General features: G+C 37.2%; 3 protein-coding genes across 5 annotated transcripts; 1 reads left to right on the top strand and 2 right to left on the bottom strand.

Moving 5' to 3' along the window:
• Positions 1-1,259: 1,259 nt before the first annotated feature.
• Positions 1,260-3,569, bottom strand: LOC131001153 (40S ribosomal protein S3a-like). The gene is made up of 7 exons (XM_057927429.1): positions 3,470-3,569; positions 3,331-3,378; positions 3,123-3,228; positions 2,369-2,506; positions 2,094-2,279; positions 1,762-1,962; positions 1,260-1,495 (listed from the first exon to the last, which is right to left on the bottom strand). Exons 1-7 carry the CDS (start codon positions 3,478-3,480, stop codon positions 1,403-1,405), a joined length of 783 nt encoding a protein of 260 aa, XP_057783412.1. The 5' UTR covers positions 3,481-3,569; the 3' UTR covers positions 1,260-1,402.
• Positions 3,570-4,085: 516 nt separating this feature from the next.
• LOC131001141 (DExH-box ATP-dependent RNA helicase DExH16, mitochondrial-like) lies at positions 4,086-10,067 on the top strand. Of its 3 annotated transcripts, XM_057927404.1 has the most exons (17): positions 4,160-4,385; positions 4,982-5,105; positions 5,200-5,321; positions 5,414-5,604; positions 6,370-6,510; positions 6,723-6,845; positions 7,452-7,529; positions 7,914-8,082; positions 8,525-8,637; positions 8,727-8,807; positions 8,889-8,954; positions 9,079-9,143; positions 9,272-9,317; positions 9,398-9,514; positions 9,597-9,688; positions 9,770-9,849; positions 9,985-10,067. In XM_057927404.1, coding segments are annotated over exons 1-17 (1,659 nt in total). In that variant the 5' UTR covers positions 4,160-4,336; the 3' UTR covers positions 9,987-10,067. The 3 variants fall into 3 exon arrangements, with proteins under 3 accessions (XP_057783385.1, XP_057783387.1, XP_057783386.1); XM_057927402.1 differs by having other exon boundaries at positions 4,086-4,385; positions 9,770-10,067; XM_057927403.1 differs by having other exon boundaries at positions 4,162-4,385; positions 4,991-5,105; positions 9,770-10,067.
• Positions 10,068-10,263: 196 nt separating this feature from the next.
• LOC131001139 (pentatricopeptide repeat-containing protein At3g22670, mitochondrial-like) lies at positions 10,264-12,535 on the bottom strand. The gene is made up of 2 exons (XM_057927400.1): positions 12,342-12,535; positions 10,264-12,114 (listed from the first exon to the last, which is right to left on the bottom strand). The coding sequence occupies exon 2, from the start codon at positions 12,111-12,113 to the stop codon at positions 10,410-10,412; it is 1,704 nt and encodes a 567-aa protein (XP_057783383.1). The 5' UTR covers position 12,114; positions 12,342-12,535; the 3' UTR covers positions 10,264-10,409.
• Between the last annotated feature and the right edge of the window lie 1,822 nt (positions 12,536-14,357).

Below are 14,357 nucleotides of genomic sequence, written 5' to 3'. Positions count from 1 at the left end.
TCAAACAACGACATCAACGTTCTCAACCAGTCGCCTCTTTTCGCCGACGTGTTGGATGGAACGGCCCCGCCCGTGCTCTTTTAGGCGAACCATCGCTACTACCAGATGAGCTACTACTTATGCGACGGCATATATCCAGAGTGACGTTGCTTCGTCAAGAGTCCACCGATGGCGAGTTGGCGACCAATTAGAAGGAGGAAAGGTTCAAGAAGATGCAAGAATCGACACGAAAGGATGTCGAACTTGCCTTTGGAGTCCTTCAAGCTCGGTGGGGAATCATTCGCAGTCCGACGCGTAATTGGTACGTGGAGCACCTCAGGGACATCATGTTGTATTGCATCATTCTCCACAATATGATTGTGGAGCACGAAGGTGAAGGAGCAACCAATTGGAGAGATGACGACGAGGGACATGGGGCGTCTAGCAGTGACTCGACGGAGAGTGGTCGAGCAACCCCAGTTTCCTTCGAGGAATATGTGCAAAGAGATACTATTATCCGAGATAGGCAGTTGCACGCCGCGCTCCAGTATGATTTGATGGAGCATGTTTGGGCACGTTTCGAACCTCTAGGGCTGGAATAGTTATTTTTAGGATTTATTTTTATTTTATTAAGTTTTATGTAATTTTTAGGATTTCAAAATTAATCCAATTTAAATTTGAATTAAATTGTGTGATTTAAATTTATGCAATTAAATTTAAATTAAAAATAGAAAAATCAAAATTAAAAAAATTATGTAGGCTATCATGTAACCTCATTGCAGCCTCTTTACACAATATGATTACCCCTCATCAAGTAAGCTATCATGTAACCCCAATGTGGATGCTCTAATGCATCTCTGAAAAAAACTCATTCTCTTCCTTTCCCCAAAATTTATCCTATTTTTCAGTCTAAAAAGAAAATCACAATTTTTTTTCTCTACAAAATTCGTCCCTCTGTCTAAAAACTGAAAGAAATTTTATTGAATTTTTGGGGGTCATTAGTTTATCTTCTTTCTTTACAGCGGCAGCAATCGCAGATCATGCAAAGGGGTTAGTGGAAGGAGGCTCTTGAACAAGTCAAAGTGTAATGTATAGTAAAAATAGGCCCAAATACAAAGATGAGAGAAGATTGTGGCAAATATCGAATCTATAGAAACAGATACTACAAGAATTTGATTTCTGCTCACTATGTCTTTTGTCTCCGACTGAAAATCGTGGGATAAATAATCTCACAGATAATATCATGGATTGTAATCTTATCAACCGAATATAAGCAAGAATTCTATCTAAGCCTCAATCGCTTCACGATTATAACAAAAACAAGTTAAAACAAAATTCAAAACTGGGTGCTCAGCATTTACTCATACAAGCAAAATATCGTAAAACAAATAGCACATTCCAACATAAAGCTAACAGAGGCCATCTACGCCCCAACAACTTCCGTTGGCTCAGCAACCGGCTCCTCAACCGGCCTATCCAGCTTGGCACCGAGATCTTCAGTGTAGTCTCCGTGAACCTACAAAACAAACATTCATGAGTTATTCAGGTTGCACTGTCATATTTAACTTTTTCAAAACTATCAAAAAAACCAAGACATTTCAAAGAACCAGGAAGATTATATATTTCAGGAGCAAAGTCAAAAGTCCTCAGTTCAGCTATGTGAAACAGGGAGGCTGTATGCGGTTAAATTACATTCAATAGAATATGGTTTAGGCTTAATATAATACAAGTAAAAACGTACATGATAGAAAGGAAAAAGGAAAAAAAAAAAAGAGAACTTACCTCCATTAACTTGCCAAGGTCAAATTTGGGTGCTTTCAATATTTTAACTTTTCTAATATAAACATTCTGCAAGGGGTAGATGCTTGAAGTTGCCTTCTCAATTTCCTTCCCAATTGACTCGGGAATGAATTTCTGCACCAACTCCTTCAGGCTGCAGGACTGGGCCTGGTTAACCATGATCTCCCGCATCTTCCTCCGAATCTACAAAATATACAAGAATATAAATACAAAAGATTGATAATCTATTGATGGTTCATGATATGAAAATTATGGATATCATATAGTCCAATAAAACTATAATAGCAGGATTTGAAAATATTGAAGGTATTCACCTGGCGAACTTGGCTGGTCTTTGCATAACATGTAACCTTCTGCTGGTTCACACGCTTCTTCGTGAAGGCAATACAGAACATCCTCAAAGTGTAGGCATCGGTTGTCTTCACATCAATGTGAGCCTCAATGAGTGATTGCCTTTTTCTGACAAGTGATCTCAACTTGTCAGTGGTGAAGTCCATACCCTACAATTTACACAAGTGAAAAGCAGACATTTAAGATCAACAATGGACTCAAAACAAAAATCAAGTAAGAATTTTGAACTTATGCATACCCAGAAGTTGGTGAGAACGTTCTTTCCTTGAACATCTTCAACTCTCAAGCGAATCTTTCTGTATGCGTGATCCTCATCACCTTGAAGATCAGCCAAGGACGCCTCGACCACACGGTGCTTGAGCCCTTCTGAGGCAATCTGATGACAACCAATAATTCCATTAACAAATAAGCAAGAACATAGGCTAGGGAAAAGAAATATTTTTTGCAGAGACTAGTCAAAGCTTTACTACCGGCAACAAACAAATCATCAAACTAATACAAAGGCATCCTGTCTATCAGAACAACATCCACAACAGCTACTTGCTTCGCAATACAATCATTTGAGAGTAGTCCAAGATAAACATTACAACAAAACATAATTGCCTTTATAATATAATAAAGGTTAGTCGTCAAGCAAGATCAGTTTATGTTAATAATGATAATGATAATATATTGAACTATGTTATTTTTTCAGGTACATTGATTTCTCCAAAAGCCAACAGGTTTATATTTTCCAAAACCCAATTATTCAATCAACGAGTAGAAAACCTTCCATTTGCTAGCAAGCAAGACTGCCATGCAAATAAAAAGTAAAACATGGATCTAGCAGGATTGATTGGGTAATTAGCAGTTCATGTAATGCAAGATCTAGAGTAAATTAAATAGTAATCAATACACACACGATACGATCAAGTCCACTAGGACAACATTCAAATAGTAATCAATACACACGGTAATCCTTATAGCGAAAACGAAAGTAATAAAAAATGTACCTTGGTACCCTGAGTACGAGTAATTAGGGTTTTCCCGACGTTCTTGTTGCTGAAGACTGAAGGGGCTTTGATATCATACCACTCCTTCTTTGCAAATGGATCAACACTTGAAGAACAACCAATATTTAATTAGCAAAAACTTAAAGAATAAACAAATATTTAGCGTATACGAAATTGGAAGAAAGAAGGAAAAAGAATAGTCACTCACGCCTTCTTCTTCCCTCCCTTCTTTCCCTTTGAGATTCTCTTATTCTTTCTGCATCAAATCAAACAAAAAATTCATCAATCCTAGAGGAAAGAGTGTAATGCCTCTATAGATAAGAGTGAGTGAGACGAGAGAGAAATACCCTACTGCCATGGTGGAAGAGAAGCTGCGCTTGTGAGATGAGAGAAAACTCTTCCTGTTGAGATGTGCGCTGAGTAAAATAAACCCTAGCAGCAACAACAAGGCTTAATGAGGCTTTTGGGCTTTTGGTAGTGTGCTAATATGCAGTCTAGTTAAAAATTATGCACATCCAACTCGCAAGGTATATAATTAGATTTGTAAATAACTATTATTGGGTTAGTCTCTCTTAAAAAATAAAAAATCTAAACTATTATTGGGTTAGTTTCTCTTAAAAAAATAAAAAATCTAAACTATTATTGGGTTAGATTAATAAGATGCACATATAATTAGATTTGTAAATAAATTTTCTTTTAACAATTATAATACAAAGTCGAAAATATGAAGTTCTAAAATCACCATCTCCAAATTTGTTTCAATAAACAATTTCTTTAATAATTTATTATTTTTTTGAAACAATAATTTATTAACATTATTAACTAATAACTACGACGATGATGATTTCCTCAAAAAAAAAAAAAAAAAACTAAACGAGATGATAATATTTGCCCACCAAAACTATTGTCAAAATTTGATCCACCTTCTACTTTACTTAAAACTGTGTGGGCTAAATTAATATTGTTCTCATCCTTGAGGACCTAACTGTAAAATTCTCCTTCTTCCATTAAACAGATTTCAAGCTAAACAGAGAAGCCAAACATTTTCGGAGTCGGCGGGTTAACGCCGAAATTCTTCCTTCGCCTCCACTAAAATCTCGCGCCACCAATTTTCCCAATATATCGATATTTAGTTTTTCCCTATCATGACAACCTCCATTTGATTTGGCTCCGAACCTTGCGAAATTTACACTTTAATTAAGGATAATACTCAAATGAGCTCCTTGCTTTTCCGCAGGAGGATTTCTCCGTCATTGCTTCCCGGTAATTGACTTTTTTTATTTTTATTTTTTTATTTTTTGGGGCCCCCTAGTTCTAGTTGGTGGTGTTCGTTGAAAATTATGAGAATGATGAATGAATGAATAATCATAGCTTCTAACTTGTGAGTTTGTATATAATAGGAAGGAGGAGTATAAAAAGATTTGATTCCTCTTCTTTTTTTCTTTCTTTTTTTTTCTTTCTGGTTTGGTTTGAACGTTTGTGGAGATGAGAAGAAAATTTCAAGTAACAGCAACGAAAAATAACAAACTTCTAAGTTTTCTTGATAACAATGAATATGTGAGCTCTTTCTAGCAGCTCTTGGACTTAGACTTGAAGGGGTATCTACAAACGAAGAAGAAAACGATAAATATGCGTATTTATTGAATTATCTATTATGTCAAGCTGGAGCATACTCTGCTCATATTAGATAAACTTCGCCCAAGAGTTCACAGTTTCGTAAAATTGATTATTCAATTTCCATATCGACATTTTTAGTGCATTGCAGAATGATACTCAGAACTTAATGCAGTTGCTTTAAATATTTTTACTGTAAATTCGTTTGTTAGGTTATCTTCATTGTTTTCTCTCTTGCTGGTCAGATAATACAGATGTCTATTACTCTAGGTGGGAGTCGAAGTTTAGAACTTCGTGTGCCATCTATCAATGCATACGGAAACTCAGCAGCTATAGAACGAGTTCGAAGTTTGATTTTACAGACCTCACGTAAGAGAAAATTATCAAGATAAAATTTGTTACTTTGATAAACTCAATTTGCATTGTCATCTTTGGTAATACTAATTTAGCACTCACAATTTAGGCGTCCTCATACATGGTATCCTGTTGCTCGACGAAAGAAACGGAATGTAATATTGCATGTTGGTCCAACAAATAGTGGCAAAACATATCATGCTCTGAAGCGGTTGGAATCGAGTCCTTCAGGTACATACATCTTGTTAAGATGCATTTTGTTGCCTTTTTAGCTCAATCGCTGGAGGTGGCATTTAGGCTTCGATTTAATATTCATGCCACAGGTATCTATTGTGGGCCGTTGAGACTTTTGGCGTGGGAGGTAGCTCAGCGTCTGAACAAGGCCAAAGTTCCTTGTGAGCTCATTACTGGGCAAGAGAGAGAGGAGATTGATGGAGCAAAACATAAAGCTGTTACTGTAGAAATGTCAGATGTTAATTCTGATTATAGCTGCGCGGTTGTAGACGAAATTCAGGTGTGCCTATGGCCTAATATCAGGCATTATGTATTGTCTGTTTATTCCAAGATAGCATAATGTTCTTGGATAACAAATAACGTCATTACCAAAGTAACTGTATTTGAATTGCTGGACTGTATGATTATTCTTTTAATGCTTATGTTGCCCCTTAGAACTGATCAGGATGATGTTTTCTCCTATGTCCAACTATAATTCTTAATTATAGGAAAGGAAAATTTAGTGGGGAATATTACCTTTAAGAGAAACCCAGTAACGAGAAGTCATCATGTGCTGATAATATTCTATTTAGTAGAGTTTGTATTCATACGTAATATGGATAGTAAAACATAATATTTCAGGATTTGTAGGCAGAATATTATATGTTCCATAAAGATTTTCTTTTGAGCTCTTTTTAGCTTGGTATTATTACATTGGTTATCTCATCCATTTTGTTTCAACCTTTTTCACCATTAGAAGAAATTTCTACCAAGTCATCTTAGTTTCACATTCAAAGGTGATGGAGAGAACAAATCAACATTGCACTATTCTGAAAAGAAAAGTTTGAATTGGTTTCTTCATTTCTCTCTTCTTTGATACTGTGGTTGGCTATGGACTCGATTGCTTATGTTCTCCATGTTTGCATTTGAATTGGAGCTCTTGACAGTTTAGGCATCCTTTACCGAGTTCTTTCAGCAACTTCTATTTTTTATACGGATTCTGTTCTTTAGCACTGAGTACGTGTGCACGACATATTCTGTGTTTACTCTCTCATCTTTCTCACAGATGTTGGGGTGCAGAACAAGGGGTTTTTCATTTACAAGAGCTTTACTGGGAATATGTGCTGATGAACTACACTTGTGTGGGGATCCAGCAGCTGTTCCTTTAGTTAAGGAAATGCTTAAAGTGACCGATGATGTTGTCGAGGTATGGCATTTCAGCTTTCAAATCTGTAGAATGATTTTTTATCTTTTTTCAACTTCAAGTCAGCCATGACTCTTTCAATTCATCCTTGAAAGCTGCACTGTTTCCAAGTGCATGTGTTTATGTCAATCACGGGCCAATTTCCAAATTATAGAAGCGGCATGTGGTGGTCTTGTTAGTGAATCTGAACAGTACACCTTTTCCTGTTGATTCAGGTTAAATATTATGAGAGACTTTCACCTCTCGTCCCTTTGGATGTTCCGCTTGGATCTTTTTCCAAGATACAGACAGGTGATTGCATTGTCACATTCTCACGTTATGAGATATACAAAATGAAGGTATGGATAACTTCCGGTATATTTTGTTTTAGATAGGTTTATGTACTCATTGTCCAACCCTCTCCCTTATACCTACCCACTAACACTCCCCCTCTCTCTCCCCCCCCCCCCAAAAAAAAAAAAAACAAAATCAAAGTAATAATAATAATAATTATTATTATTATAAAAGATAAATAAAAAATAAAAAAATACAGCTGCAACTTTCTGAAGCCTTCTACATTCACCATTATACAAGAACCATGTGCACAAAAGACTTAAAAAACTTATGGCTTGCAATTGCAAATGAAGAAACTACAAATAATTTATGCTCTCACTAATTTAGATTATTACTTCACATAAGCACAATAAGCCAGACACATAACTAATCAATGATTTGTAATCTAATTATATACTTGCAAGTTGGATGTGCATCTTAGTTTTGGTCGAAAGCGGAGGAGTCACTTGATTTTTGTTTGTGTACAGGTCTTCTAATATAAATTTAGAGGCTTTCAAACAATTACAATGTCATTGATTTGAATCAAATTGATCCTTATACAGATTTTAATGTGGTCACTAGTTCATGTTTGGCTTTTGAGTTCCCCCTCATACCATTGTTGATGTTGGCAGAGACTAATCGAAGATCAAAGGCAGCATCTCTGCTCTGTTGTTTATGGTTCATTGCCTCCAGAGACTCGAAGCAGACAGGTTCTTTTTCGCTATCATTTGTCTTGCTAGGGAGTTTGTTTATTTAAATAGTTTGGTGAATTGGATAGTTTTTTTTTTTGTCTTCTCAACTTATGTGTCCTTTTGATTTTCTCCTTGCGATGCGGTTGAAATATATCCTTCTACTGAAGGCTTTTAATGTTTAAGGGGTCTGCAGATCACTTTTTTTCCACAGGATTCACTTTTTTCTGTTTTGATTAATCTTATATTTTTCTTTCATCTATTCAGTCATATATGTCATTTTCAATTCAAAGTACATGCCATTGGTCTTACAGCAGAATCTTATTTTTCTTTCTATTTTCATTTTGATTTCTTTGTTTGATGAGGCAGAAAATGGCTGAATTAATCATTTCTTTAAGATTGCAGGCAACAATGTTCAATGACGAAAACAATGATTTTCATGTTCTTGTGGCAAGTGATGCCATTGGAATGGGTCTCAATCTTAACATATCCAGAATAATTTTTTCAACACTGAAAAAATTTGATGGTACAGAAATGCGGGACCTTACTATTTCTGAGATTAAACAGATTGCTGGTAAGCTATTCTGTCGCCACCTGTACTTGCATTTCACTAAGATTAATGTTGATTGGCAAATTCTTAGATGAGTCTTTGTCTAACAGTAGTAATTTCCTAGAATTTTTGGAGTCATATTGCAGCCATGACATGTTTTACCGTTAGGGGTGGGTTTATTAACATTTTGCAGCCCTCTCACGTATCCTGTCAGCTGATTGAAATATACATAAACTGGTTTCTCTGGCATTTGACACCAATTATTACCATAATTGGTAGTGTGGATGTAACACTAGGTAGATCATTGTCTATTGGTGAATGTGCTTTTGTGTATTTTTTATATTCCTTCTTTTCTTCTCGTGCTTGTATATGGTACCTCTCTGTTAAGGAACTCGGGCATGTCAAGAATCTCTGATTACAATTTTTTGTACATAATATATATATATATTCATGGATTTTCTTGTAGGAAGAGCTGGAAGATACAAATCTAAATTTCCTGTCGGTGAAGTCACTTGTCTAAAGGCTGATGATCTACCTTTACTTCATTCATCACTGAGTTCCCCTTCTCCTACTCTGGAGGTAATTAGGGTGTCTCTCTACCAGCTTAAACCAACTTTAGCCGGAAATTTTGCCTTGACAATTTCTGGTTGGACATGTCTGTGATGCAGCAAGCTGGACTTTTCCCTAGCTTTGATCTTTTACTTATGTTTTCACGTTTACATCCAACTTATGGTCTACAGCAGATACTGGTACGCCTCTGTGTGTGTGTGTGTGTGCACGTGTCTGCTTCAGGGATTTTCTGATACCTCTCTGCTCTTTCTCTTTCCTAGGAGCATTTTGTCGAGAATGCCAAGTTGTCGGATAACTATTTTATCACTAATTGCGAGCAGATGTTGGTACGCTTGCTTCCTCCACTGCTCCCCACACAAGAGATATCTACTTCACTCTCCCATATATGCTTGTTCATCTTCCTTATATATTTATCATTGTAGATGCTAATTATGCGTTGTCTATGAACAGGAAGTTGCTGCTGTAATAGATGAGCTACCTCTCAGTTTGAATGATAAGTATCTCTTTGTTACGAGGTGACATTTTTGTCCTGCTATTGAATTATCTGTGTATTTTTAGTTTTTAAACAATAATACATAGAAAACCCCTTTGTAGATAGTGATATATGTTGATCATGGTAACTAACTTGCATTTTTATTTGCAGTCCTGTTGACATGGAGGATGACATCTCGTCTCAGGGACTCACTCAGGTGAGATCTGCCCTGCCCACCTTGTTTAATTAATGGAACGATTTTTTTTTAATAATTCTACCCTATTTATCTGATGGCAGTTTGCAACAAGTTATTGTACAAATCATATCGTGCGGCTTAAGGAAATATTTACCCCCGGAACACTCAAGATTCCCAAGTCGCAGAAACAACTGAAGGAGCTCGAATCAATTCATAAGGTCTGTAATACTAGTATCTTCGTGGACCCATCGTCCAAATTTAGTTGTCTCCGTTGAGTTATTCTTCTTTTGGTAACTATAGGTTCTGGATCTGTACGTTTGGCTGAGTTTTCATATGGACGACTGCTTTCCTGATCGGGAGCTGGCAGCGTCACAAAAGGCTATTTGCAGCATGTAAGTACACATGGCGGCTTATATTCTTGGTGCATTTGAAATATAATTCATATTTGTTTGCTTATGCTGAAATTCGTCTAGGTTGATCGAGGAGTTCTTGGGGAAGAGTGAATTGGAGAAGTCAATCCATAGAAAGTTACCTCGCCTCAGCCGCTTGAAATGTTTGTCTTGATGATTTCTTTGGGATCACAAAAATTTCTTGGTTTCTGTTTGCCTTTTGAGGGATAGAAATTTAATTTAAATCCTTGTTGATAGCTTAGTTGTGATTAATTTTTGCTGTTTTTGTAATCTTGTAGGAAGGAGTTGCATTCGCAACATTGTACAGACAATATGCAACAGATGTTTCAGTATTTTTCAATATACAACACATTTTTCTGTACTCGGGCTTGTATTTTACTTTTTAATTATGAGGCACTAATAAAATCCTAATAAACTCTGCATTGGAATTTATTTATTTATTTTTGAGGCGGAACTCTGCATTGGAAATTAATAAATTATAATTATAGATTGATAAATCTGCATTGGAAATTAATGCACCCTAATTGGAGAGGTGCATTGTATATCTGGATGCAAGCTTTTGTAAAGATATTTTACCTCCAACTATTTTGTTCAGTGTGATTACCCAAACTATATAACGCAAAAAAGAAAAGAAAGAAATAGGCATGGTTATGTCTGGCATCAAAAACAAAGAAAAGATGGAAAATGATGAGATGATCGTATCCTAGGATGGCTGAGACATCAATTCTTGAAGTTGTTGCTTCTCCTGCAGCATTCCCTTCCTCTCGAGGCCTTGAACAAGAATTTGATACGTACAATCCATGGGAACAAAGCCCTTGCGCAGCATCTCCTGGAAGATGGTAAAAGCACGATTGAGCCTCCCGTTCCTGCAGAGCCGGTTCACCAACATCGAGTAGGTCCCGAGCTCCATGCCCACGTCGTTCTTGAACATGTGGCTCAGCAGAAACGACAGCACCTTCATTCTGTTCAATATGCAGCACATCTTCAACAACGGCGCATATGTGTACCTATCAGGCTTGCACCCCTCCTCCTCCATTTTCCTCAGCATCTTCAGAGCCTTCTCCTCTTCCAACCTGTTGGCAGCCATCAGGATCAGCGTGTTGTAGGTACCCGTGTTCGGGGAAACTCCCTGCCTCAGCATGTCCTCGAAGACAGCATCCGAGTCCTTCAGCCTGCCTGCTTGCCCTAGAGCCTGGATGAACACGTTGTAGAAGGCAGCATCGGGGGAGCACTCCTTCTGCTTCATCTGCTCATAAATCTGCAGAGCCTTATCCGTTTCTCTCGCCTTTGACAGCGCGTTCATTATGATAGTGTATGTCACCACACTAGGCTGCACACCGTTCCCCTTCATTTCCTCCAGCGTGGCCTCAACTTTGCGAAAATCTCTCTCACGACAGTAGCTCTCGATCACACTAGTGTAGGTGACTGCATTCAGGGAGAACCCGAGCTCCTTCATCTCGTCAATCATCTTTTTAGCTTTCTCCATCTGCCTAGTTTTACACCAACCGTGGACTAACACATTGTAGGTCGACAAATTAGGAGGTATTCGATCCATGTAATCGAGGTGGAGTCGTTCAGCATGCTCAACGCTTCCTTGCTTCACCAATGCATCCATCACCATAGTCCTTGCTGTAATGTCTTTCTCCACTCCATACACCTCCATCTTCTCGAACACCTCCACTGCATCATCATACTTACCCGCCCTTGCAAGACGCCTCACGATCTTAGTGATCGTGTTCAAAGTGACATACCCTTCCACGCTCTTCATTTCTCCCACCAGTTCCCACATAACATCAAATTTCCTCGCCCTCCCCAAATTGTCGACCATCAAGTTGTATAGGTGAGCTGAATGAGTGCTCCCCTTGTGCATTTCAGCCCACTTAAAGAATCCAAATGCTGGAATCCAGTCGCAGCTGAACCTCCTCAACACTTGCTCAACCAAACTCTCGGACACATTCACATCACAACCCTCCAAAGCTTTCACAACTGAATCGGGGGATTCAAAGTGATGATTCTTCAGAATCTCACTCACCTTATCAATATCAGTCTCTACAATATCATTTACTACGCTTTTCATGTCAACATCTTGAGCATGAATCTTGTGATTCTCGATCCAGTAAGATACCGAGGGAGGCACAAAATCGTCATTCTTCAACCTCTTAGCACGTGTCTGCTCCGTCTCCGCCTCCTCACCAGAAGATTTAACCCAATCGGGAAGCTCAGGCGACTCATCCGCTGTTGGTAAGGCATCGGCTTTCAGTGGCTCAGCAACAGTGCAAAACCTATTGAGCAATGCAGACCTAACTCCATTTACATTAATAGCATAGTCTCCTGTATAAATATTCTTTAAGGAAAATGAAGCCTGCCGCAGCGACGAACAGTTGAAAATCTTCGACTTTGACAACATTCTGATGAAACAGAGACAAAAATTGTATACCGATTAAACAAAAGAAACGCATAATATCTTTTCCATTGTTGCAATAAACGAGATATTCGTAGGCAATGATGGAAGATAGAAAATAAAATTTATGCAGAAAATTGAACGAGCATTTCTTCGAACAGATGTAGTGCACTCTCGAAATGGAAGAAATTGTAAAAAGCGCTGGCCCCAGAAGAATGCTTGAAAAAGTTTTACCTCAGTTTTCAAATTTATACAAAATGAAATTTCAACGCTTCTCGTCTGCCCTGCCCACACCTTGAGAGAGAGAGAGAAGCACCTGAAAGTGCTTGCAGCACATTTAATCGACTCTGAATTTCAGGGTTTCGGAAACGGTGGTGTTGATTGAAAACCTCAAAATATAGAATAGCCTTTTTAAATAAATTGAGTAAAAAAAAAAACATACTATAAATTACTCCCTTCGTCCACCAAAAATATGTCACTTTACTTAAGGCACGAGTTTTAATAAAATATGAGTGAAATTGGTAGTGGAGTAAGGGTCCCACTTTAAATGTGAGTGGAATGGTGTGGACCCTACTACTAAAAATGGATGTGACATATTTTTTTGTAAACGGACGAAAAAGAAAATTGTGGCACATTTTTTGTGGACGTAGGGAGTATAAATTTTCTACTGTTAGTCGCACGTAAATATACAAATTTTTATCGCTTTCTAAAATTTAACATGGTTTTCTTTTCTATTCACTAATACATGAACTTAATACTTTTTCTAATTTTTGACATTAACGAGCTCTCTGGCAACTTATCTATAGTTACGTGTAAAATATTGTTTACATATTAATTTATTTTGCTAGGATGACATTTTTTTTCGTCTGAGATGACATTTTTCTTGCATTTTGTGTACTTTAAAAAACAGAAAGTTAGGTTTTGTTTTCTTCCTCAAGGCTTCGTTCCCACGATATGATTACAGAAGGAAGCTGTAGACTCTTGTTGTTTTTTTCTTATGATCGGTCTACTGTGTTGTCACGTGTGAGGATAGCATACATATTTGTTAATTGAAAGTAGGGCTTTGTTGTCTAACGTATCATTTGAAGCTCGTGGTGGTCCAAATTTATGATGTTAATTAGAATGGAAAATAGATAGGTCCCTCTTCTTTATTCTTTATTCTCCAAAAATGAAATGTATGATTTTTTATAGCTTTTTATTTGAGAATATTCGAATCTTTCTTGGGTTTATCACATTCATGTTGAAAAGAATACATCAACATTACTCGGTATGAATTAGCGAGTAATTGATTGCTTTGTCCAAACTTTTTGTTGCAGAGACACATTTGCATTGTAGATTACGCATGGTGGAAAATTTATTGAATATTGGGGTTGAGATTTATATATTACGAGTGGTATATTTACTAAGCATTATTGTGATGTAGACATGTTTGAGTATTTTGATTTGGAGTATGTGATTAAGGGTTTAAGGTATGAGGACTTGAAATGTAGGGATGCAAATATTTATGTTAAGTTAGGATTAAATTAATGGATTCTGCTCCAGTAAAAGTAGAGGACTTGAGTGCAGTTGAGCTAGATGAGCTATATGGGGAAGATTGTTTATGTAGAGTAGAAGATGACATAGCTTAATTTTATGATAAATTAAAGCATGTCCGTGCGAAGGGTAAAGGTAAATAGAATAAAACAACTGAAAAAAAAAAAGGTAAAGAGGGGTGAGCATACCATTGAATTCATTCCAATTGAGCCTAACACCAACCAAATTGACAATGAATTTACCTTAGATAATTTTTCCGATGAACCATGACAAGATGATGAGGACTATGTACCCTTTGATGATCAAGACAATGATGATAGTTTTAGTGATAATGAATTAGGATATGATGATGAAGAGTATGTGATCAATGGGAAAATTGTTAGGATAGATAAGGCCTATTTTAATGACATTGGGAAGTTTGTCGTAGTTGAGGTTGTACGAAATAAGCATACAGTGTGTGAGTCTGATTATGATGATTCAATGTTGAGGTCAATTCTGATGTAGATGATGATGATGCTAGAAAAAGAAAGTGACCTATGATCCAAATTTGACCAAAAAACCGTAGAGCTTAAGCTTGGGATGAAGTTCGAGAGTGATATCCAATGTCAGAAGGCACTTAGGAACAAATCAACAACTGAGGGGCGGGAAATGATTTCAGTAGGGTTTGCAAAGAGTGATGTTGGGCCAAATTCACTCCACCATGCCTCTGGAAATGCT

This window comes from Salvia miltiorrhiza, chromosome 8 (assembly GCF_028751815.1).
Source record: "Salvia miltiorrhiza cultivar Shanhuang (shh) chromosome 8, IMPLAD_Smil_shh, whole genome shotgun sequence".
NCBI lineage: Eukaryota > Viridiplantae > Streptophyta > Magnoliopsida > Lamiales > Lamiaceae > Salvia > Salvia miltiorrhiza.
The sequence above is the reverse complement of the archived record's forward strand: the minus strand, read 5'-3'. Positions and strand labels throughout refer to the sequence as shown.